The sequence below is a fragment of the Drosophila sulfurigaster genome, chromosome 3, assembly GCF_023558435.1.
Source record: "Drosophila sulfurigaster albostrigata strain 15112-1811.04 chromosome 3, ASM2355843v2, whole genome shotgun sequence".
NCBI lineage: Eukaryota > Metazoa > Arthropoda > Insecta > Diptera > Drosophilidae > Drosophila > Drosophila sulfurigaster.
The window spans coordinates 23500786-23523243 of record NC_084883.1 but is presented as its reverse complement, the minus strand read 5'-3'; the positions used below and the strand labels follow the sequence as shown (position 1 = coordinate 23523243).

At 42.5% G+C, this 22458-nt stretch overlaps 5 protein-coding genes across 7 annotated transcripts; 2 read left to right on the top strand and 3 right to left on the bottom strand.

Moving 5' to 3' along the window:
* Positions 1 to 351: 351 nt before the first annotated feature.
* On the bottom strand, positions 352 to 7494 carry LOC133840489 (protein transport protein Sec24A). 2 transcript variants are annotated; one of them, XM_062272346.1, is made up of 10 exons: positions 6900 to 7494; positions 3953 to 5750; positions 3771 to 3897; positions 3214 to 3713; positions 2923 to 3148; positions 2237 to 2859; positions 1951 to 2177; positions 1786 to 1883; positions 1587 to 1725; positions 352 to 1523 (listed from the first exon to the last, which is right to left on the bottom strand). In XM_062272346.1, exons 2-10 carry the CDS (start codon positions 5726 to 5728, stop codon positions 1412 to 1414), a joined length of 3828 nt encoding a protein of 1275 aa, XP_062128330.1. In that variant the 5' UTR covers positions 5729 to 5750; positions 6900 to 7494; the 3' UTR covers positions 352 to 1411. The 2 variants fall into 2 exon arrangements, with proteins under 2 accessions (XP_062128330.1, XP_062128331.1); XM_062272347.1 differs by having other exon boundaries at positions 7325 to 7494.
* Positions 7495 to 8655: 1161 nt separating this feature from the next.
* LOC133840493 (oxysterol-binding protein-related protein 9) lies at positions 8656 to 18795 on the bottom strand. 2 transcript variants are annotated; one of them, XM_062272351.1, is made up of 15 exons: positions 18349 to 18795; positions 16319 to 16447; positions 15429 to 15650; positions 15280 to 15357; positions 13503 to 13758; positions 12788 to 12911; positions 11204 to 11638; positions 10986 to 11137; positions 10822 to 10923; positions 10587 to 10761; positions 10392 to 10527; positions 10229 to 10315; positions 9574 to 9695; positions 9370 to 9475; positions 8656 to 9306 (listed from the first exon to the last, which is right to left on the bottom strand). In XM_062272351.1, exons 1-15 carry the CDS (start codon positions 18469 to 18471, stop codon positions 9220 to 9222), a joined length of 2334 nt encoding a protein of 777 aa, XP_062128335.1. In that variant the 5' UTR covers positions 18472 to 18795; the 3' UTR covers positions 8656 to 9219. The 2 variants fall into 2 exon arrangements, with proteins under 2 accessions (XP_062128335.1, XP_062128337.1); XM_062272353.1 differs by lacking the exons at positions 12788 to 12911; positions 13503 to 13758; positions 15280 to 15357; ... (1 more) ...; positions 16319 to 16447; positions 18349 to 18795 and adding an exon at positions 11896 to 12112.
* Positions 14149 to 15278, top strand: LOC133840500 (uncharacterized). The gene has a single exon (XM_062272361.1). It carries the CDS (start codon positions 14244 to 14246, stop codon positions 15255 to 15257), a length of 1014 nt encoding a protein of 337 aa, XP_062128345.1. The 5' UTR covers positions 14149 to 14243; the 3' UTR covers positions 15258 to 15278.
* On the top strand, positions 16682 to 18704 carry LOC133840501 (elongation of very long chain fatty acids protein 7). The gene is made up of 5 exons (XM_062272362.1): positions 16682 to 16813; positions 16888 to 16978; positions 17192 to 17285; positions 17350 to 17596; positions 17655 to 18704. The coding sequence occupies exons 1-5, from the start codon at positions 16798 to 16800 to the stop codon at positions 18023 to 18025; spliced, it is 819 nt and encodes a 272-aa protein (XP_062128346.1). The 5' UTR covers positions 16682 to 16797; the 3' UTR covers positions 18026 to 18704.
* Positions 18796 to 19142: 347 nt separating the features above from the next.
* LOC133840492 (DNA replication licensing factor MCM4) lies at positions 19143 to 22258 on the bottom strand. Its single transcript, XM_062272350.1, has 6 exons — positions 22054 to 22258; positions 21678 to 21988; positions 20691 to 21613; positions 20262 to 20633; positions 19382 to 20201; positions 19143 to 19320 (listed from the first exon to the last, which is right to left on the bottom strand). The coding sequence occupies exons 1-6, from the start codon at positions 22124 to 22126 to the stop codon at positions 19225 to 19227; spliced, it is 2595 nt and encodes an 864-aa protein (XP_062128334.1). The 5' UTR covers positions 22127 to 22258; the 3' UTR covers positions 19143 to 19224.
* Positions 22259 to 22458: the final 200 nt, after the last annotated feature.

The window sequence follows — 22458 nt, the reverse complement described above, 5'->3', positions numbered from 1 at the left end:
CACTTTCATAAAATATTTACACCTTCAAATAATTTCAGAAATCTCTGGATTAATCCCAATGATCATGTTTAAATCCATATATTGGGTAAACTGCAATTGTTTCCTTGATTCTAATTCGACATGCAATTAATCGTTTAATTATGTAATTTTAATCTAAAAAATCATTTATAATAAATGAAAAACAAAGTGATGCTTTATTTAAAATTTTATTTCGCTTTCTAATATGTATATGTAAGATTAATTGGTTTATAGTACAGCATAAGTTATTTAATTTCGTTCGGGTAGTTTATACATTCAATGAAATAATTCGGATCATTTTGTTTCTTGAAACATACAAAACAGCTTTTCCAGCTACCTTTTAAGAATTAACTAACTTTTTATTCTTTTGTATACTGTTTTATTGCATAATGTTTTTTTTTGTTTTTGTTTTTTTGTAAGCTTAAGACAAACATTCCTTACCAGTCCAATGCATAATGCACGCAATACCAAATATCTATCTGTTCCCAATACAAATATTGAAATAAGTTGGCTAACTACAATGAACTACATGTTATGTGTTACTCGCAATAAACTCCATGCCATAGTTTAGTCATACTGACAACTTAAACATAATTAAATCGATATACAATTATTATTTGGAAAATAAATACTACTGAAAACAGCTAAAGCAAGGGAAAAATCAGATTTAAAAAAACAATAACAATGTGTGGTGTACATGTGAATGTTGCAAGCAGCTAAATATTAGTGACAGAAATATAGATAAGCAGGAAGGAACGAACATTGTTTAACTTAATGCTTCGTTTTTTGAAACGCAAAGCAAATCTGACTAAAAGGAGAAGAAAAAAACAATTGTAAAATGTATTTTTATTGCTATAATAAATTACTTTGCTCTTGACTCTTCTAACTAGTATTTGCAGGCTATGACGACTAAATATGTTGTGACAGGGATTTTTGCATTTCATTGTATCAATTTATTGAATTAAATAATCTTAGTTGGTGATTCCCGTTTTTTTTGTTTTTTTTTTTTTAAGTGCAACAAATTAACAAATAAATAAATACATGCACTTTTTTAAATTATCTATGCCAAGGGGACAACTATTTTTGTTTTTCGCTTTTTCAAAAGCGCATGGATTGTTCTCATGGCATGCACTTGATGGTATTAATTTAATTATATATCATATATTTAACATTCTCTCTTGTGTACACGTCTTATGCATTCGAATGCTATAATGCATTTCTTTATAAATTGGCTATTGGCTGATTGCAGTTGGTTTGCCAGGCCTGCCTGCGTTTAGTCGAGTTGAGTCGAGTTTTTGTTTTTTTGTTGTTTAGTCACCAGAGTTGTTTATGATCGAAGAAACTCGTATTTATGTTGTATACAATAATAGTAGGATGATTTTCTGCTTATATACTATTTAACCTGAGCCCGAATGTGTTGCAAAAATTCATAGTATGACAAACTAGATTCACTGCGATCGTCCGTTAATCTCTCAATAAATTGACCCTTCGCCGTGCTCGTATCCCTAAAACAATTAAAATCAATTAATAATGAGAATTGAGTACATTAAAGTTATATCAGAATTTACCTGATGATTTGCACTAAAGGCGCATAGGGCTTATCGTAATTCAAACGTAATATGAAACGTTTAAGCACATCATTTTCAGTGCTAGCCACATTTGGTAAACCATATACATAGTCCGTGAGTTCCGCCGTCGAGCTAATGCCTGCAAACGTATAACAGCATTAAGGACAAATATTTTACCATGTGATATCTTTAAACTAACCAAATAATGCCTGTAGAACATCGGCAGGTACGTTAATGCCAACATACAGCATAATTAGCGTGCCGCAGTCCATTAAGAATATCGATCGTGAGTCCAAACTGCAACACAAGATAGATTAACAAGAAATCCAAAATGAAAATTTATCTTGTGGTGATATAAACTTACTGTTCCGCAGACAATTGCAGGCGTGGCACCTCAGGTAAACTATCATCTTCATCGTCGTCTTCGTCTTGCGTTACATTTGAGTTGCGCGCATGATACACGAGCCCATCGATTTTGTACAGCTCCGGATAGATGTACTTCATAAGCTGGTCCAGCGGCAACGTCTTCATGCAGTCCATCGAATAGACGCGATCATCCAGACGCGTGCTGGTGCCCACGCGGAAAGCGGGCTGCAATAACAATAGACATTAAGAAAAAGATTCAAGAGTTTGTTCGAGGTAATACTCACGTGCTTAAGCAGCGCCAGAATGTAAAGTGGCAAAAGAGCCAGACTGCGTGGCGCTATCAACTGGCCAGATTGACCAGATGGAAGATTTTGTGCAATCTTAAATGCATTGAACACGTCGATGGTTGCATTGATGAAAGCGTCCCGAGCATCGGACAAGTTTGATGCTATCGAACGATCCACTGCCATTTTCGAAAGTAACCCCACAATGGCTTCTGCGTCTGCCGAATGCATCACCTCAGGCAACGATGCTGTAACCGGCAAACAGATGGTATGGACACGAATGCGTCGTTCGCCCTCGCTGTTTGTGTAGAGCAAGGCGGCCTGGAAGCAAATGGTCTTGACATCGGTGAGACTCTCCTCGTACGATATTTGCATGCCATAGCCCGCATCTGGATTGACATTGGGCAGCGACAACAGATCCGTGCTGCGCACAAAGAAGTTGCCATGGAATGTGTGCACCTGCAAGCCTCGTGTGCACCGTATGCGCATGACGGCCTCGAATCCAATCTTGCGGGTCAGATAGCGCTTAAAGCACTGTCTGAACGAGTCTACCATATGCTGCTTTGTCTTCTGGTAGAGCGGGAAGTGATGCACGCAGCCACCGCTGTGTTTGCTGACGCCAGCTGTTCGCATAAAGATCAGACATTAGAAACGATATAAAATCTGTGCAATATATGTAATCTTACAGATGGTGGCCATATCACTGTACTGTTGATTCATCAGAAACATGTCCACAGCAATCTGATAGCCAGAGCATTCCAGAGCGTAGCGTTTGTAGAAATCGGTGGCTGGATTCAGATGCGCCACATCTTTGGCCGATCGATTGTTGGGATCTTCGCGCGGCTCCAGCGCCCCAGGTCCCTTATTGGGAAGGCACGATTGAAAAACGGTAATTCGACCGCCAGATGCTTGCTGTATACATTAAATTTTCGAATTAGATTCGTCATAAATAATTCTATCTGTTAATCATCACTCACCATTAGCTTAAAGGCCACCTGAAGCGCAGCACCCAAAGCAGAGCCGGGATCATGCGTGTGCGCAAAACGTTTGGGCAGCTGCTTTAGCAGATCCTTGACCAACTCCTTGCACTCCTTTAGATTAACGAGCAAACTGTCTGGCCGCGGCAAGAAGGGATCATCAATATCCAGCAGTGTCATCTCATGCGGTTGATTCAGACCCTCTGCCATGCTATAAAAGTGCACAAAGCTGTCGTAGCAAATGAAACCCACTTGAGTCCTTGCATCGCCAGGCATTTCATCCAGATGGCGATTCAGTACAGCACACGCTGTCTCCAGATAACCGCTCTGTTGCGCAATGATGGAAACATCGAAGAGGAACAGATACATGGCTGGCTGTGGTGGACGCAGCATGTACTCCGATGGGGCAATGAACTCGATGGTGCTGGAACGCACCTCAGGACGGCGCGTGACATCGCCGTAGGTCTTTGTGGCCGGATCAAACTGGAAATCATCGGGCACTGCAAAATAACAAAGTTAAAACAATCATAATTGGAATGCAAGTCTGGTTAACTTACGCTCATTGACACGATAGCAGAGATTGCACTTCCACATTTTACTGTCCACAAAGTAGACGAAAGGATTGATGTAGGTGCGACACAGTCGACAGCGCACAATATTCATGCACTGGATCACGGGTAGGCTCTGTATGAGAAAAGTGCATTAGTTAGGGTATAGGCCAATGCATTTCTTTACTTACGTTGACATCGCGGAAGGGATGAATGACTATGCCTAGTGGCAAACGTGACTTTTGCAGCAGCGAATTACTCTCGGGGATTTTGGCCAGGGTGCAGCGTATGATGCTGGGATTGCAATTGATGGATTCATGGAACTGATTGTGCAACACCACTTTTGGTGGTGCAAGCGTTGCGGGCGATAGTATATGCCTATTCTGCATTAGATCAATGGTGTCCTGTCCCCACAATCGACTAAATCCTTGCTGAGCAACACTTAACGGAGCCGTCGCTGTCGTTGTACCCTGTGTTTGATACTGCAACGGTGCCGTGCTGGGTATTTGCTGAGCTCCAAACATGCCAGGCGCTTGTAAATGTTGCTGTTGTGGAGGCAACGGTTGTGGTGGAAACTGTTGCTGCTGGGGAGGCATCGGCATCTGCTGTTGCTGGGGCTGGAACTGCTGCTGCTGCGGCGGCATTGCCTGTGGATAGGCGTGCTTGTAGGGATATTGTGTTGGCTGTTGCTGTGGCGGCTGCGTTGGCTGCTGCTTTTCCGTGGTTGGTGGCGGACCAAAGGGCGGCAGCTGCACCTGGGAGGGCATAGCTTGCGTTAATGGCGGTTGCGCAACGAACGGCTGCTTCATTTGCAGCTGAGGATTGAGTTGAGGCTGCCATTGCGGTGGCCGCTGGGCTGACGGCGGAGCAGCTGCCGTCGTGCGCTGCAAGTTGTTGTTCTGTTCCGCAGCTGATGTTACGGGAGGAACACCATATGCCACCTTCTGGTTATCCAACTGCTGAGGCTTCGGAGCAGCCTTGGGTGGCCCATTCTGCCCCCCAAACACACTGGCTGAGTTCCGACTAGGCGGCACGGCGGCATTAAACGGTGTAGCCATGGGATTCTGCATATTGGGTACAACTCCCGATGCGAGCAATACATTGGCGCCAATATTATCCAGCGGCGGTACTCCGCCAGCCAAACCCGTGGCAACTCCACGGAAGTCATTGCGCGGCAAGGATGTTGTCACAGATGGCGCAAAGCTGTTGCTGGGATTCAAGTTCATGTTCTGCAAGTTGCTAGCCAAGCTGGAAACCTGACTGACGGGCGGTTGCGTTGCTGCTGCTGGCTGTTGTTGAGGTGGTAGTGTGGCGCCCAACGTGGGGCCCAACTGACTGCTTGATTGTTGCTGTTGGGGTTGCATAGGCGATCCCAATTGCCTATCAGATAGTTGCTTGGGCACTGCTGTCGCACCCAGCGGCCCAGGCGCAAACTGAACATTGGATGACACTGTGGAGGGCGGCGGCGCTGGTGCCGACTCCATTGAGGGCAAGGTGTAATTGCTCGGTATCAATCCTGGCGATGCCGTGCGCGAGGATGTTGCACTAAGTGCCCCATTACTGCCATTACTAATCACAGCCGCTGTTGATGGTCCATTCAACGTGGGTGGTCGAACTTGCGGTGGCAGATGACTCGGTGGAGCTATCGTCGCTGGCCCATTGCTCAGGGCTGACGGCGGCGGCGGCATAAACTTGCTCATCACATTGCTATCGAATTGCGGCTGCGTCGCTGGGGGAATCTGGCCTGTGGCATTTAAAGGATACTGCGTTGGTTGCGCCGCCACCTGCTGCTGCGGCTGTTGGAATTGCACTGGTTTCAGTGGCGCCCCAAGAGGAGGCAATTGCTGCTGCCGCTGTTGTTGTTGTTGTTGTAGATGCGGTTGAAGAGGTAAAGGCTGCCCATTTACCAAGCCGGCTTGATTGCCATTTGCCGCAGGTGGCACAAAGTTTGTATTGTATGCTGACATTCTGCTAATTCATGGGATGCAGCTGCAAACAATAGAGAAAAAGAAACTCGATTAGTCATTTGGCATTTCTCACGAATTAATCAATTCAAATTTAAAGCTAATATCTTGTTCTTGCCAACAAGGCCGAGCGAAGACGAGCAATGTGTTATCTTATCATGTGAAAAAAGAGCAAAAGAAACCGAAAATAGTTGCTTGGTTGACTCAGTGTTGAACCAAACGTGCTCCGATAACAACAGACGCTGAACAACAATTACAGCAATTGCCAACCATGGTCATTGCCACGAAGTGTTGACAAATACTACAATTAACAATAACATTGTCTGCACGCGTATTTACCATATTCACTTGTTTATTCAAGTGCGGGGTGGGGATGACAACGAGAACACAGTTAGTGAGTAGAATAGTGAATGTGGATTTGAAATCGATAACAACAATATTGAAATGAGGCGGTGCACTCAACTCCCAACACGAATGGCGCCCTAACACCAAAAAAATAAAAATAAAAAATGGAGTCAAGGTTACAAAAGTGAGACAATCCAATATGGAGCGAATTATCGATAAAGTATAACATCCTAATTAGAAACTTTTGTTGCCGGAGTGCATAGTAATTGTCATTTGCACTGCACTTTGCGTAACCAATTTGAGTTGGTTGCAAATTGGAAGCCCTTATCTTGTACATACATATATAGGCCTTAATTTAATTGAAAGAAAACCATTGCAAACGTATGCGTGACGAATTTAATTTCAATAAAACGGACTGCGGACTTGATAAAGCGTTTATTGAACTGACACTGACACTGCGGCGACGTCGGCAGAGACTGCGGACGCTTAAGTGGAGCTTAAGCTCGGCATGCTGCTGATCGGCCTGATGCTTAAAGCTTGCTACATTTTCCTCTCTCGTGCTCTCAACTCTCCATTCTCTCTGCTTTTGGCGAGAAGGTGCAGAGCGCTTTTATGTTGCGCTTTATGCTTTATCAACTTTAAGTGTAGACGACCATGTGATAACAAAACAACTCTATTGTAAGTGCTATGTCGAGATAAAAGATAACTGAGCACAATGTTGATGACGTCGCCAAGGGGAAGAGGCGCAGAGCCACGAGTTGTATGGCAATGGTAGGTGGAATTTTATGGTGAGAAGCATAAATGAATAATGCAAATAACTAAAGCTCACCGTTTTTGTTGCCAAACTAATTGTAACGCTGGAAAAAGGGCGTTGGAACGTAAATGTGTGTATGTGTGTTTGTCACTCTGTACTTGACCAGCACTTGCACTTTGTAGTTGGCTCTTCCTCTTCTCGCCTTAATTGGCTACTGAGGCATGCACTCACTTTTCACTGTTGCCTCTCTTCGGCCACAATATTTTAACTTAATTTATTGTCCGAATTGCAGCTATAGTGATGACTTTTGTTACCAATTATACTTGGAAATAACACACAAGAAAATGAACTTTTTTTTTGCTTTTTCTTGGCTGACAATGAACAACGGCGCTGCTGCTTTGCGGGCCTCGGCCTCGTATCTCACACACACTCACTATCTCGCTCTCCTCGGTTTTGCTCGCTGAGCGATTTTCGCGTTTTCGCCTAATCTTGTTGTGTACCTTAGTACGCAGCTGATGCAATCTTTTATCACCTTTCCCAGCACCAATTTCGACGTTTAATTAAATGGACCAATTGCTTGCAAATTTTTTCGCATTGCAATTTCAGCCTCCTAAAAACTAAACACTAAAATTTAGAGCCACGTCAATTTTTATCAAAAAAGCTGGCAGCACTGCCAAATGTCAAACTTTGGTGCTGCCACCCTTGAAGAAAAAGGTTCATATGTTTACCTAATTTTTTTATGTCTTTTTTAAAGTGATGCCCTGCGTTAAATCGTAGCATTTCTGAAAAAATGTATTAAGATCCGATAAATAGCAATACAAGACGCACAACAACAATTACCACCTGGTTACACTTCGTGTGGTATTTTGGTATTTTTTCTGCTTGCCACAGATTAAGTTCAAATGAACAAATAGCTACGCGCGCAACACACACAATTCGAAATATACCAGCTCGATTGGTGAACCTTTTATATTTTCAATGAGAAACAATTTGATTTTAATTTTTATTTGCAATAATAGTATAATGGCTGATTTAAATGCTATGGGGAATAGGGTGTTTGCACTTTTTGAAAGAAATTCGTAAAAATATATGCACTCATTGGTGTATTATTTGTATACACATTTTATGTACGTATTGTTTTATATGTTTAATTAAGTGGGGCTGTCTCTATATTGAGTTACCTATATTTATGTATATTCAATTATTATTATTCAACAGTTGAAAAAGCGTAATATTCTTTATTCGTTTCATTTTGCGTTAACTTTGTTTTGAGTGAGAGTATTCGGTAGTTTACAAAGAAAAACAGCTTTGCATTGTGGCTGTTGGATTTTTGGCAAACTCCAACCAAAATTAGAAGCTAACTATTATTAATTCTATATTTTTAGTTTTGTTGTGTTTTGTTTGTTTCTAATTACTGCATACTGCAAATAATTCGTTGGAGTTTTGGCTGCGGGTTTGTAAGTAAAGCTTTTATCTTTATTGTGACAATGGAATTGAAAGTATAATATAATACTAAAGTTATTATTCTTTTTTTTTTTATTTTATTTGACAAAATCAATTGTGCATTTAAAGTTTTGAAAACAGGAATTAATTATTTGTAATATATATGTATCTATTAGATATCTCATGTATTGTATTTTGTCTATTAGAGTCTTTTATTTAAAAAATAGAATTTCTATGCTTAAATACCTAATCCTTTTTTTGTAATCTACAACTTCTGATATACATATCCCATAAAGGGTGGGCATGTGTGCTTGTATGTTGCGTGTGTGTTGTGTATGTTATAATAGCGTATTGTTTTGTAAAAGGTATTTTCGTATTTGTTTGTTTGTTTAGGTGTTCTTTGTTTTGCAGTTTACTGCGATTGCCTTTGAAACACTCTAGTACATAGTTTATTTAATAATAAGTTGCTTTATACGAATATATTGCGTAGAAACTATTAAAGTGTTAGCTCTGTATATTGTTTGTCTTGCAGTTTATTAGATTCATTTTATCAACCATTATGTTGTATTGTGTCGTTCTCTGTTCTCATCGTTCGACTATTGTTCTCAACTAACTACCTAAACTTGGCTTTCTTTTCGTTTGTTATTTTGACTTTTTGCGTATTTAAACTATTTACAATTAATAAACGGACACTCGAGACTGGCCACCAACTGGTTTCTTATAACCTATCTCATAATTCATATTTCTGTAAAACATTTAGTTTCCTGCATATGTTACGTTGTATCATCGTCAGTGTTTTTAAGGGGTTTTGTTTTGCGCACTTGTGGAAATTATACAAATAGTTGAGGCTCATTCTTGATATGAATCACACACAGATATATCAATGTGTGTGTGTGTGAGTGTGTATAAAAACATCGTGTATTGGCATTGCATATTGCTCCCAATAAATTCATTATCTTTTGGCCTCCTTCTCCTGCAAATACATGCGCTGACTCAGCGGTTTCGTGTAGATCCAATTCTCACCAATCGGCTTAAAGTGCTGCATATAAGAGAACAAAAGGATTAGGATTCCAGGTGAAAATTAAATATAATAATTGCGCACCTTGTGCTCCCAAGCCAGATCGTATTCCTTGCGCACCTTAGCCTGATCTCGTTGCTGTTGCTCCACAACAAATTTGGCATTCGTGGCGCGTTCAATATCATTGAATCTGTACGAAATGGCACATCAAATATAAAGATTAATAATAATACAAATTGTTTTTAAACATAGTTGCTAGTTGCTTGTAAATAGGAATAAAAGTTTTACTTGAGTCCTGCCGTTACTTCCTTCCAAACACGTCGTGATTCATATTCATCCTGCTCAACGATTGGTCGAACTTGTTTCTTAAATATGGGTATGCGATTTACGTCGACGAATACTTCGGTTTTCTAGAAAATTAAAGTTGAACATGGTCACCATTTAGACATACGTTGTTCACGTGGAATAGACACACACAACATATCTACACAACAATATATGATGCATAGGGAATTACGAATTAAATACATATACAATATACATATATCTTTATACAGGCAATTTAGTTTAAAATTTTGGAGATAAGGCTTGAGGTTGAGGATTCATTTTCTAGATAAACAAAGTAAACACACAGAAAAGTGGTCCCAAACTATTTAAGAGAAAAGTACAAGAATCGCATAGGTACATGTCATGTAGTAGGCAAATTGGAGCAGGTTAAACAGTATATAGATTGATGGATGGATAGGTAGGTTAGGTAGATAGATAGATACATGGATGTAGCTGCCAACTCGTTGTGTGTTGTTTGTTGCAGCGATTTGGTCGCAGATACAGATACTGGGTACTGATAGTAAAACATTAGCAGAAATTAGTTAATACACAACTCTACAGACACAAAATACAACAGAGGGAATTTGTTATCTACAGCATGCCAGTTGCAACTTACGTTCTTATCATGCCACTTGGCTTCCATCAGACCGCTCCACTCGCCAGCAATCGACACAAATGGCTTCTTATCGTTGGGCGAATATATCTAAGCACATAAACAGAGACAAAGCATTATTTACCCATGAGGGTTGATTTAATTACAATGTTTCGTATTAACCAACCTCAGCGCTGACTTTATTGCGTTTGCCGCCATAGAAGGGTTTTGTGAGAAACTCAATATTGGCATAGTAACCAGTTTGGGGGCATTTAATTTCAACTGAGCCGCCCAACTCAATCCAAGGCACCGTTAAAATAGATCTGTAACCCAAATATCTCTCGTTATTCAGAAAAGATTAGAATCTAAAATGTATATATACCTGCCATAACCATTTGGGAAAGTTACAATGTACTCTTCGCTACGATCGACAAGGGTGACAACGCCCTCACCAATGTTGTGCACTCCAATGGACAGACCCAAGAACTTTGATTTCGTCCAGACATGAGCAGTAAACGTAATTTTCTTATTATAATGCTCTGCATAGAAGGCTGAAACTGTAAGAAAATCGTGTTAATTAAACCTTAAAATAAATGTCTATCATAATAAACACTTACTTGGTGGATGATGCGACACCTGTTCAGCCAAGAATGTTAGCTGATCCCGTCGACACCAGGGCACGGGACCATCATGCACCTCCTTGCCATCTTCGGATTCACCTGCATCCAAGAATTAAGATATTAAACAGTCTTAAATTGTGTATTTTATCTATATATTTTACCTGGAATATCCCAATGACATTGAAATACTTCACCCAATATGGGATTGTAGGGTTTTTTGGCCACCGCGCTCTTGCGTCCAGCATGATAAGCACTCAAATACCAACGGCAAACTTGCACAATACGATCCCTGGGGTCATCCAGTTCTGAGATTCTACAGGCAGCATAAATTATTATGCAGTGGTAAGTGAAAATCTTTCATTATCGCTGTGTAACTTACTTAAGAAACAAATCGGGATGGGCAAAGTAATCGGCGTACATTTCGAGCAGAGAACGTCGTTCCAAGATGAACGTGGGTAGCACCACTTTGGTGAGGTCCATGCCAATCTTCACCTGCGACAACAGATGCGTTATCATTGAGCCATGCGCCTCCATGCTAAGGTCCATCTCCTCCTCCTCCTCGTAGAGTGCATCGTAATCGATGCCATTGTCATAGCTCGACGAACGTGAGCTCGGCACTTTGTTCGATTCGGTCTCTTCGATTTCGGGTAACGTCGACGGCGTCACTGTTGTTGCGGCTGGTGTTGCTGCTGCTGTTGATGTTGGTGCGATTGGTGTTGTTGCTACTGCTGCCGCTGTCGTTGTTCCGGCTGAATCGTAGTTATCCGGCGGCTTTTCGTGCGTGGGTGATGTCTCCACAAAGCCGCGCGTGGCACTGCAAATATTAACACAAAAAATAGAGATACAGAATCCATTGAAATGCGGCTCACAGAATGTTTGAAGGACATGCATAATTAATAAGCGGCTCAAATTTAAATGTACATATATGATGTCAGTGTCTACTCGCTCTCTTTCTCACTATCTGTGTGTCCCTCCTCGGCACACTACATGTTTGTTGGTAACTTCATTTAGTATTTATAAAATACAACAACACTGGAAGCAGAGCAAGAGCAAGGAGCAAGTGTTGCTTACCTTAGGCTAACACGCCGAACCCACTTCTTAAACATGGTAACACTGGTGGTGTGATGCTTTCAGCTGCGGATGCGACTGCAGTGGACGCTGCATGCAAAACTTTAAAATGGCGACTGTAAACCTTCGTTGCATATTTCACGGCGCCAGCTGCGCGCAACAAATCAAACAACAACACATACACATACAATAAGGAATACACATATGCATATAAATACACGAACGTAAACTAAATCGAACCTATGCGAATTTCGCCATTATTGAGCCAACATTTTTTGTTGTTTTTTTTTTCCTTTTTTTTTGTATTTTTTTTCAAGAATAACAAAGAAAGCCAAACTGTCAACAGTCAACAGACGAATGACGAACGTAACTACAAACCAACACAGGACTCAGACAATCGTCACTCGTCGTCGTACGATGTGCCGACCGATGCCGACAAACGGTGCTCGTCAGCTGTGACGACGAACGACGGAGGCAGTGTTGCCAAATCGGCTTACGCGCTCCTTGCAAAATTGCATGAATTATTAACAGGCGACTGACCAACTTAAATACTACGTATATATGTATGCATGCATGTGCGTACACCTTTCTATATATACATGACCATATGTGCATATATGTATGCGAGCTGCAGCTTGCAGTTCACAGAGCGCATGCGCTGCTCGACTGACGAAAAGATAGAGTGGGAAAAGAATAGCACAAGTGCACGCACACATACACATATACATATGTGTAATGGAAAATGTGTGCGATGTAGTAGTGTCAAATGAGTAAGCCGGCAAACCGCTCAAAGCGTCAAACGCAGAGAGATAATTGCTGTTTATCTCGCTTCGTACTGTGATGTCAGCAGCTTGCCTCTTTTTTTATCTTTAGCTTTTATGCTTTGCACACTTACCAGCCAATTGGTGAGCTGCCCAGGCTTGTGAACGGATCATCATAGGCATCATAGAAGTCTTCTTCACCTTCACTGCTCGAATAAGAGGTCTCTGGCACAACGAGACCCAACGGTGCTGTCGTGGCTGCCAATACAAATTAATAAAACATGCATTTCACATTCAAAAAATTAATCAATTGTATTTCAATTTCTGCCCCATTTCCCAATGTCATCGATTTCGTGCTCATTAACAAGCCACTCGGCTTGAGCATGACCCTGAGCAAATCTCAACCAAACCAATCGAATAATAAAATACTCACCGCATCACACATACACTGAACAGGAAATAAACTTTGTTCAGTGAGCATAAAAATGAACGCATTAGCCATTCGCATGGGATTGAATGTTCAGAACAAACCGAACGTCACAGCGAATGACTCCTTGACAGTGTTGAGAGCAGACAATAAAACATGTCGAAAGTGTGACCCCCAAAATACGATTTCCTCTTGCTCACTTCACAATGAATTGTTTTTGCAATCAATGCAAATTATTCGTCTGAATTTTGTTTCCTTATTGAATATAAATTTTTGTCTGGAATCAGTGCAAACCTAAATACACAGCGAACGGACTGTTCACAGTGTTGTGCAAGCAATCACCGCACAAAACAAAAATGGCGAAAGTGTGACCCCCAAAATATATGTGGTATATTTGTTGTATGTACGTGGATGACATTTACCGTTTTCCGTTGCTGAATCATCCTCATCGTCGCCAGCCATTTCGTTCTTGAGTGCCGAGATGGCCTCGCTACCCTTTCCTCCACCACCTCCTGCTCCTCCTCCAATGTTACCAGCGTCGCCAGATGCCATTGCCATTGTTGTTGCTGTTGTAGTTGTCATCGTCGTCGGCCCATTGTAAATGCCATTGATGGGGTGCGCCATATTTTTGGCAATTTGTAGACTCACAATTGAGTGCTTGATATGATCCAACATGGCCTGTAAAATATAGTAGAGCGCAAAATAAAAATAAAACAAGTGCGCACGTTTATTACAATGCACTGGCCAACTACAACTACTAATTAAATAACCAGATTGAACGGACTCTGCTTAAAGTACCTGCCCAGCGAAAGTGGCTCGTCTGTTGGATTTGCCGGGTTATGTCTCTGTAAACAGAACACACAAAACAGTTTGTGCCACGAAGTTTGCAAAAGAAATGAGCAGCTGTTTGCGTCGCGTCGCCAGCTGGCGCAACTTGGCGAAAATTCTCATGCCCAATGCATATCTAATAATACGCCTCAAACGGGGCGGGGGTGGGAGGAGGGGTAACCCTGAACGCTAACCCTGAACTTGAATTGAAAATCAATATTTCATCTGTTACCCTGCAAATTAATCTGACACAAAATCATTGTTTGTTTTTTCAGTGTAAACATTTCTCACACGTCGTTTTTTGTTTCTACCCAGAATCCTCATCCCCCAAACAAATGGATGATGAGCAGGAGTTGGCTAGCATTGAGAAGCTGCGTGTTCAATTTGAGGAACACAAATTGCACTGCGAGCTGCAACGGGAGGAGCACATCAAGCTAATTGGACACTTTAAGCTGGAATCTGCCATGAATGAGTTAAACTCGAATATGAAGGAACTGCGCCTAGGAATGAATCAGCTGCATCAACTGCAGAGTGACTTGAGCTGCTGGACTAATGTCGATGCCATCGAGGACTTGCCATCCAGCATCAGCAGCGAGAGCATCGAGGAGCAGCCACTGAAGGTACCTAACTGCTCGTCTAGTTCAATTGAGATGCCTTCTAGGCAGCTGGAAGAGCTGAAGAAGCTGCCATTAGTGGACCGAGACCAACTCGTGATTAGCTGCGACTCGCGTCCATGTCTCTTTGCCAACTGTCGCAAGCGCGTGGACAGTCAGCTGCTGTTGCTGCACTACGTCAGCGACCACAGCAACGCTGATGATGCCTGCAACTTTCTGCACTCTCACAAGCTGTGGCAGGATCAGCACGTGGTGCTATCCTTTGACCCCAGGCGCTGTGAGCTACAGCAGCAGCAAGTTATCGGGTTGCTCGACTACACTGGCTTCAATTTGCCAGCTTGCAGTGGGATTTTCAGCAGTTTTCTCAGCCAGGAATTGGGTCAACTGCATGGCAATGTGCAGATTGTGGTATTGATGTGCAAGACTTCAACTCATCTGCTGGCAGATGCCAGACATCAAGTGTTTGTCATCTGGCTGGTGACGCCGCAGCATCAGTTACAACTGAAAGCTTCTCTGCGTCTCTGTGGACGCGATGCAGCTGTCCAGGCGAGCAGCACAGTGAATGTGCGGCCAGTGCAGGATTGCCCGACGACGTCTGAGTTTTTGGCCGTGGATGGCGATTATTGGCGCTTGTCGCATGACGAAATACAAAAGATATCGAATGACTTTCGTGATGAACTGCATCTAGATGTTGTCATTGCTCAGCACTCCACTCCATGCAGTGCAATTTGTTGAATAAATTTGAATAAATACTTACACTTGCGTTGTCCTGCAACGCTTTGCACTTGACCTGCTCGGCAGTGTCGCTCAGCTCAGCAATGCGTTTGTCCAGCGCCTGAAACGTGGATTAAAGATATGTAATCAGTGAACTGGTTATGCAATTATAATGCATAATATAATACTCACATTGGTCTGCTCTATCATGAGCTGCAGATAGGCATCCGCTTCGGTAACACGTCGCGCCACGAGCTCCAAGTGATTGGAACGCTTGCCGCTCGACTCTTTCGTGTAGCCGCCAGCAATGTAGAAGGCGCTCTGACTGTCCCACAGACGCGAACGATTCGCGTGCCGTCGTATTGTGTCCTCCAGACGTCGCACCCACTGTTCGCGCTCATCGCTGTGCCGCGCCTGCAATGGATTGTGTGGGTTGTTGCGATGGTTTGCCAATAAGTTTTATCGTTTATGGCGCCAGAGCGGAAGGAAAGGGGCAAAACAAAAAAAGACAGATAGACAATCAGCGAAAAAGACTCGAAAGGAAATCATCAAAACAAACGAAATGTTTATAATGCAGACTATATAGTAAAGCATAGAGTATATACATAGTAGGTACATATGTATTAATAGGCATTCAGTTCATTCTTACATTTAGACATTTAAAATATGCCTTGTCAAGTATTGTCCCTAGTATACATATGTGTGAGGGGTATACGAGACTAAGCCTCGATTTGAAGCATTTGTAGTTAACATTTAGGCGTTATCCTTCTTGATCCGTACATTAATGCTAACTGCTAAAATGACTGTTTAGGCTGTCAGTTGATATTTCTATCAGTCAGTCAATCAATCAGTCAGTCAGTCAATCAATCAGTCAGTCAGTCAGTCAATCAATCGTTAAATGTGTTCGATTGAAGTGAAGTGAATCGCGTTATGGCTTCATCAAATCCGTATAGTAATTGCAGCTCACTAATTTTGACCGTTTCAATCAGTCAATCAGTCCGTCAGTCAGAATTAACCGCTAACATGTTCGTGTGAAACGTCTTCTTATAGAAGCTATAACTTCTTTCATTCAGAACACTTACCTGAAAGTGAAAGGTTTTGTGATCCACAGTGATGGTGAAGGTATTATCCTCCTGATCGTCGATTCCGATAAGCGCGTCTTTAAGGCGCACACAGCCACGTCGTACGCCCTTCATCATCTTCTCCTTGGACTGAACGAAAGCATACAAAATAAAAATAAAATGTTAATAGCATATCGATTAAAAGAACGAAATTTACAATGAAAAGTATCCGTCTGTCTTATGACGTATGTACAGTTGCGTCTACAATCCATCAAAATACATTGTGTGCACTTAGTATAGTTGCTAAGTGTGTCTCTTTGCATACATTAGTGATTTTGGAACGTGTTGAACCCAGCAGTTCAAATTCGAGTGAAGCATTTGATAAACGCTCACATATCTTTGATAAGTCGGACACGCTGGTTCGTGTTCTGCTTCCCTAAGCCGCACCCAACAGGATTCATATTAATTCAACCAGAAGGACGCTTAAGGAACTACCCAAAATGGAATCGCAAATATGTGTGTTTGAAGATTTGTCTTGAAGAATTTTACATTTTTTTTGAGAAAAATAATTTTATCTTTTATTTTTTCAGCTATTGAACATCCGAGGACCATGTCGACTCCCACGTTTATGGTTACAGTCTTGGGCATATATCTGCTGCTGGTCACTAAAATTGGACCAGAGTATGTTAAAAAACAACTATTTATATATAGGGCCATTGTCGTGACGAACTTTACGCACTTTGGCCGAACTGAAATTAACAATTCAATTGCGTATAAAGTGGATATTGCGTTTGATCAATTCCCAATGGAATTTTATTGATTTACAATTGAAATACTCTATGTAATAATGTAAATCGTATATATTTGTTTACGTCTGTGTTTTTGTACTTTAAGATTCATGCTGTTCCGAAAACCGTTCCAGCTCAAGAAGTTAATCATCACCCACAATATTGTGCAAGTTGTTAGCTGTATATATGTTCTCTTTGAGGTAAATTCGGTTTACATCATTCTGTTAGACGATTTCTGCGATTAACTACTTTCATCATTCGTAGGTTCTGACTATCACAGAGAATAATATATTCTTATTTTGGAAATGCAACGCAGTGGAGATGACAGAGTCTCGCACAAAGCGCCATTTCAGCTTGGCATACTTCCTCTTCTGGCTTAAATTATCTGAGCTGATTGAGACGGTGATCTTTGTGATGCGCCACAAGCAGAATCAAGTGACTAAACTGCACATCTTCCATCACATTACCACAATAACTTTGATCTATATGCTGATCAATCATAATGACAATGGTAAGTTCCATCTGTATATCTATATCAATCAATGATTTAATTGAATGACTTTCCGCAGGAACTGATGCACTCTTTCCCGTCTTTCTAAACTCGATTGTGCACATCGTGATGTACACATATTACTTGATCGCTGCTGTGGCGGATCCGAGCATTGTGCGTGCTCTGACGCCAGTGAAGAAATCCATTACCATGATGCAGATGACGCAGTTTGCACTCATCATCTTCCATGCGATATTGGCAAGCGTCAATTGTGGCGTTAATCTCGTCGTTTTTGGATACTTTATGGGGGTGATAATCCTCATGTTCTATGGATTCTACGATTTCTACCAAGGCTCCTATAAGAAACAGGAGCTCAGTCGCAGAGAATTCGCAGCTGCATCTCGTGCTGCAGCTGGAGAAGTGCCAACAAAAACGATGGAAGTTAATTAGGCCAAATACAAATATACATATATGTATGTATATACTACATCTTGTACAACATACGATATACAAATACATGCTTACGAATTTGAATCCAAAATGTATGTGGGCTTGGCTGTGTGTCTCTGTGCAATTTAACAATTTGATTAATTGGTCGTCTATTGAGAGACAGAGAGAGGGAAAGCGAAGGGAGGCGATGGGGAAGCTGATTGTTTGCTTTGGCTTGACAGATAAGATAACAATTAAAACTGCGACAGCCAGTATATGTAGATAAAATAACACCATCCGCTGGCTCATCAGGCACGATAACAATGACGATGTTGATCACTCACCGTGTAGTAGGATAGCAGGCCTGCGTTCTCGTCCAGCACAAAGAAGCGATACTGCCATCCCTTCATCACGTTCGTCCATTTGCTCAGAGTGCCCTCCAGTGTGCCGGCCGAGGTTGAAGCCATGTTACATCTGCTGAGCTGTTGTTGCTGCTGCCGTTGCTAATGTTACTGTTATACTGTGAGGTAGCGCAGTGTTCGCCTTTTCCCCGTAGTCGTTGTCGTTGTCGTTCTCGTCAGCTGATCTCTTTGGCCGCTCGTCGCTGGATGTTGTGAGGGAGACGGATGTTGATGCTTGTGCCCTGTGACGTAACAATCCTCCTACTCGCACGTACAATCCCAACTTTACTACGCTCGTAGCGGGGTTTGAAAAACAAAGCATTTATTGTTATGCCGTACTTGTGCCTGCTTATTAATGGTTCGCTTGTTGTCTCGCTCATCAGAGCGAGTGAGCTAACCTTCTAGAGTTTTCACCCCACATTCGCATTTCAGCAGAATAATTCTCGGCCGCGCAGCAACTCTGATTCAATGCTTATCGATAAGTTATCGGCGGGCATTTAACTCTTAGTTTTTATAAAATACATTTTTCATTTATTTATTGTGTAATCTTGTTAAATAAAATGCGCAAAATGTTTAACTCGAGGTCTTAAGGCTGTAATAGTTAATTTGATACCTTGTTAAATGTTTCTTTCCATCGTTCCAATATTTACCTCTAGTAGCGCTGTTAACACTCTGTTAACAATGGCGATTTAAAAGACGTTATATTAAAAGCATTTCGTTCGACTGCTTTGAAATAATTTTTTTTTAAAATCAATCTTTATTAATTTTCAAGCTTAACATTAGGAATGAATGAAATGTTTTGTATGCGTGGTAATGAAATTAACAAATTCGAATGGTATTTTTGCCCATAACAACAATAGCGCCCTCATCTTGTACTTCCTTCAGGGCATCTTCGAACTGCTCGCGTGTAATCATCTAAAAATATACAAATATCAATAAAACTGAAAGAACTCTAACAGATGAAGTATTAACTTACAATTTGAGAGCCTTCCTTGATCTCCTTGAATAGTTTTTGATAGGGAACCGTAGGCACCTTGCCCTTTTTCTTGAGATTTTCCTTGATAGCAGCAACGAGATCAGCACGTTTCTTGCGTGCGGCTGTCGACAATCCGGTGGTCAAAATACCCACATCAATCTTGCCCGACAATGGATCTGTAGCCGATTGTTTCAAGGCCTCGCGATGCAGTCGCCAAGCTTCCTCCACATCCCGCAGTTCCACCTCATTGCTAAGACGCACCTTGGCATGGGCCTCCGAAAGGCGAATCAAACTCTCCAGCTGCCGAGGATAGGCAGAGATTTGGCCACGACCAGCGCCAACTTTACGCATATCGACGTACGCCTGAATCAAACGCTGTTGCGCCTCATCTGACAGTGTGGGCGAAAGATGTTCCCGAGCATAGGCAATGTAATCGCGCAGCACGCTCATATCAAACATGGTGTCCTCCTCCTCGTGGCGTGTCACATAGTACAGCGATACCAAATGGCTAGCCAACCGCTTATCGAAGAGTTCATCCTGCGGATCCAGCACCAAGAAGATCAAATCGAAACGCGACAGCAGCGTGTGCGGCAACTGCACATTGTCGATGATGTTCTTGCGCTTATTCCACTGCGACTCGGCGGGATTGGCTGCAGCCAGTATGGAAGTGCGTGCATTAAGTTGACAAATGATGCCAGCCTTGGCAATACTCAAAGTCTGCTGTTCCATGACCTCGTGGAGCACACTGCGCGTCGAATCGTTCATCTTATCAAACTCATCGATGCAACAGACACCATTGTCCGCCAGCACAAGAGCGCCACTAGAATACAAAGATTATTATAATTTATACTTGGTATTTCTTAAGATCCCCATCACTTACGTCTGCAGGACAAGTTGACGTGTCTCTGGATCCTTGGTCACATAGGCAGTCAAACCCACAGCGGATGAACCACGTCCCGATGTGTATTGAGAGCGTGGCACTAGATTGTAGACATACTGCAGCATTTGTGACTTGGATGTGCCGGGATCACCGCATAGCAGAAGATGAATCTCTGATCTGAAGTTCTGGCGACCGAGTGTCGCATGTTTCTTCTTGGTGCCGCCAAAGAGCTGCAGCAGAATGCCCTTCTTAATGTCATCATTCTCATATATTGAAGGAGCAATCGCCCGCGCCAAACGATCATAGATATCGGGCTTCTTGGACAGCAATTGGAGCAGCTCAACACGCTCAGGAGGGAAAATATGATCCTTACTGTAAAACAAAATATATTAACTAAAGTCCCAGTCAAGTACTGTAACAAAAACTCACCCCTCTTCCTCCTCATAGAGACGTTTGTTGTCCACCTTGCGGAAATGAACGACATCGATGTGCGTCTTGTACACACTCTTCACATTGAGACCCTTTCCCTTGAGGGGCATGGCACGATAGATGCCAGTGACAGTGACACGATCACCAGGCTGCACTCGATCCACCAGATCATTGTGGGCATACAACATGACATTGTGTGGTGTCTGACCAGCAGCCATGTCATCGGGCGACTCCTGCAACTTAATGAGCTGTTTGTCGGTGAATTCACTACGATTGTGAATGATTCGGAAGCAGTGATTCGTGTTACAGTTGGTGCAGAGCGTTGGCTGCGCAATGCGACCACGATCCACTTCCACAGTAGTGCTGTAGGAGCAAATGTTGCACATGAAGAATGCTTCACGCATCTCAGGTATGACGTTAGAAGAGCGAATGACCATGCCGCTAATACTGATCAATTGATCCATATCCTCGGGATTCAGGGAGCGCATGTTACGCGTTTTGTCTGCATTGAAGGGACGCACTTGGATCTGATGCTCCAAAAGCGCAGCTGGATAACGTTCAAAGAACATTTCATTAATGGCCATATCGAAGCCAGGTATAACTTCCTGTGGATAGCAAATCAACTGGCGATACAAATCCTGGTCAAAAGTTTTCAGATGGGAGCAGTTCAGATTTAAATATGGTTCCTCCAAGGTATGAATCTCCTCCAGCTTTTGCAAGTACAACGGCTGATTTACATCAATATTCTCTGAAATCTCATCCTGTTCGGCACTCGGATCTATGAAGCGCATAATGAATGATTTGAATTTGGACTTGCATTGGCTGACGACAACATTGGTGCCCCAGACAACCAGCTGGGGTCCAGCTGAAGCCTCCGACACTGGGTCTGTGGTCTCCGAGCCCTTCTCCGGTATGGACTCGAGCTGCGAGAAGCCGAATAGAGTGTTAAGCAACTGCCAAGAATTGTTAGTTACATTCTTCACTTACCCCCGAGGCGCCACCAATGGCCACTTGGCGAATGCGCTTATCCGTGCGTATATCTGGACGTGCACGTAGTGGAGTGCCGCGTATTCCAGAGCGTGGCGTGCGTATCGAGCCCATGGAACTCGGCGTGCCATAGTTGAGCGGCGAACTCAAGTCAATCTCACTCATGCCGCCCAAACCACGCGCCGGACTCGTTGCGGGCAAGCTGATGTTGGCCGGCGAAGTGGGTGGCAGACTTATGTTGTCCGAGGGCCTGCCTGGCTGTCGCCCTGGACCCATGCGCATTGGCGTCTCCACATCCTGCGTAGCGATTCCTAAAAAAACCAACAATTATTGTTTATGAACGGAATCCACACAAATGAATAAAGCTCATAATTACTTCGCGTTGGCGTTCGCGCTCCTTGTTTTGGTGTAGCACCTCCCACATTCGGTGAACGAGCGGGACTTGACATATTTTATTTTAGCACTTTAGTTAGTTACGACTTTATTTCTTCCGCAAAAAAATGCAATCTGTTGTTGCCGCGTTTCTGTATATGAGCTGCTCTGCGCTATCGTTGTTGACTTTGCGCGGGAAATTATGACAGTTGCAGCTGCGACGCTTATGTGAAGTGCTGTGAAACGCTAACAGTTGCACATATCAGTGCTGTAAAATGTAATCTTTTAATATGCCGCGTAATTGCAAATTCGAAATTTGCGACATTTAAATGCTTTTGATCCAAAAGAAAATAATAAATTATTGCGCATGATATACGCTAGACACAAAGTCAGCATAATATAGATCAGC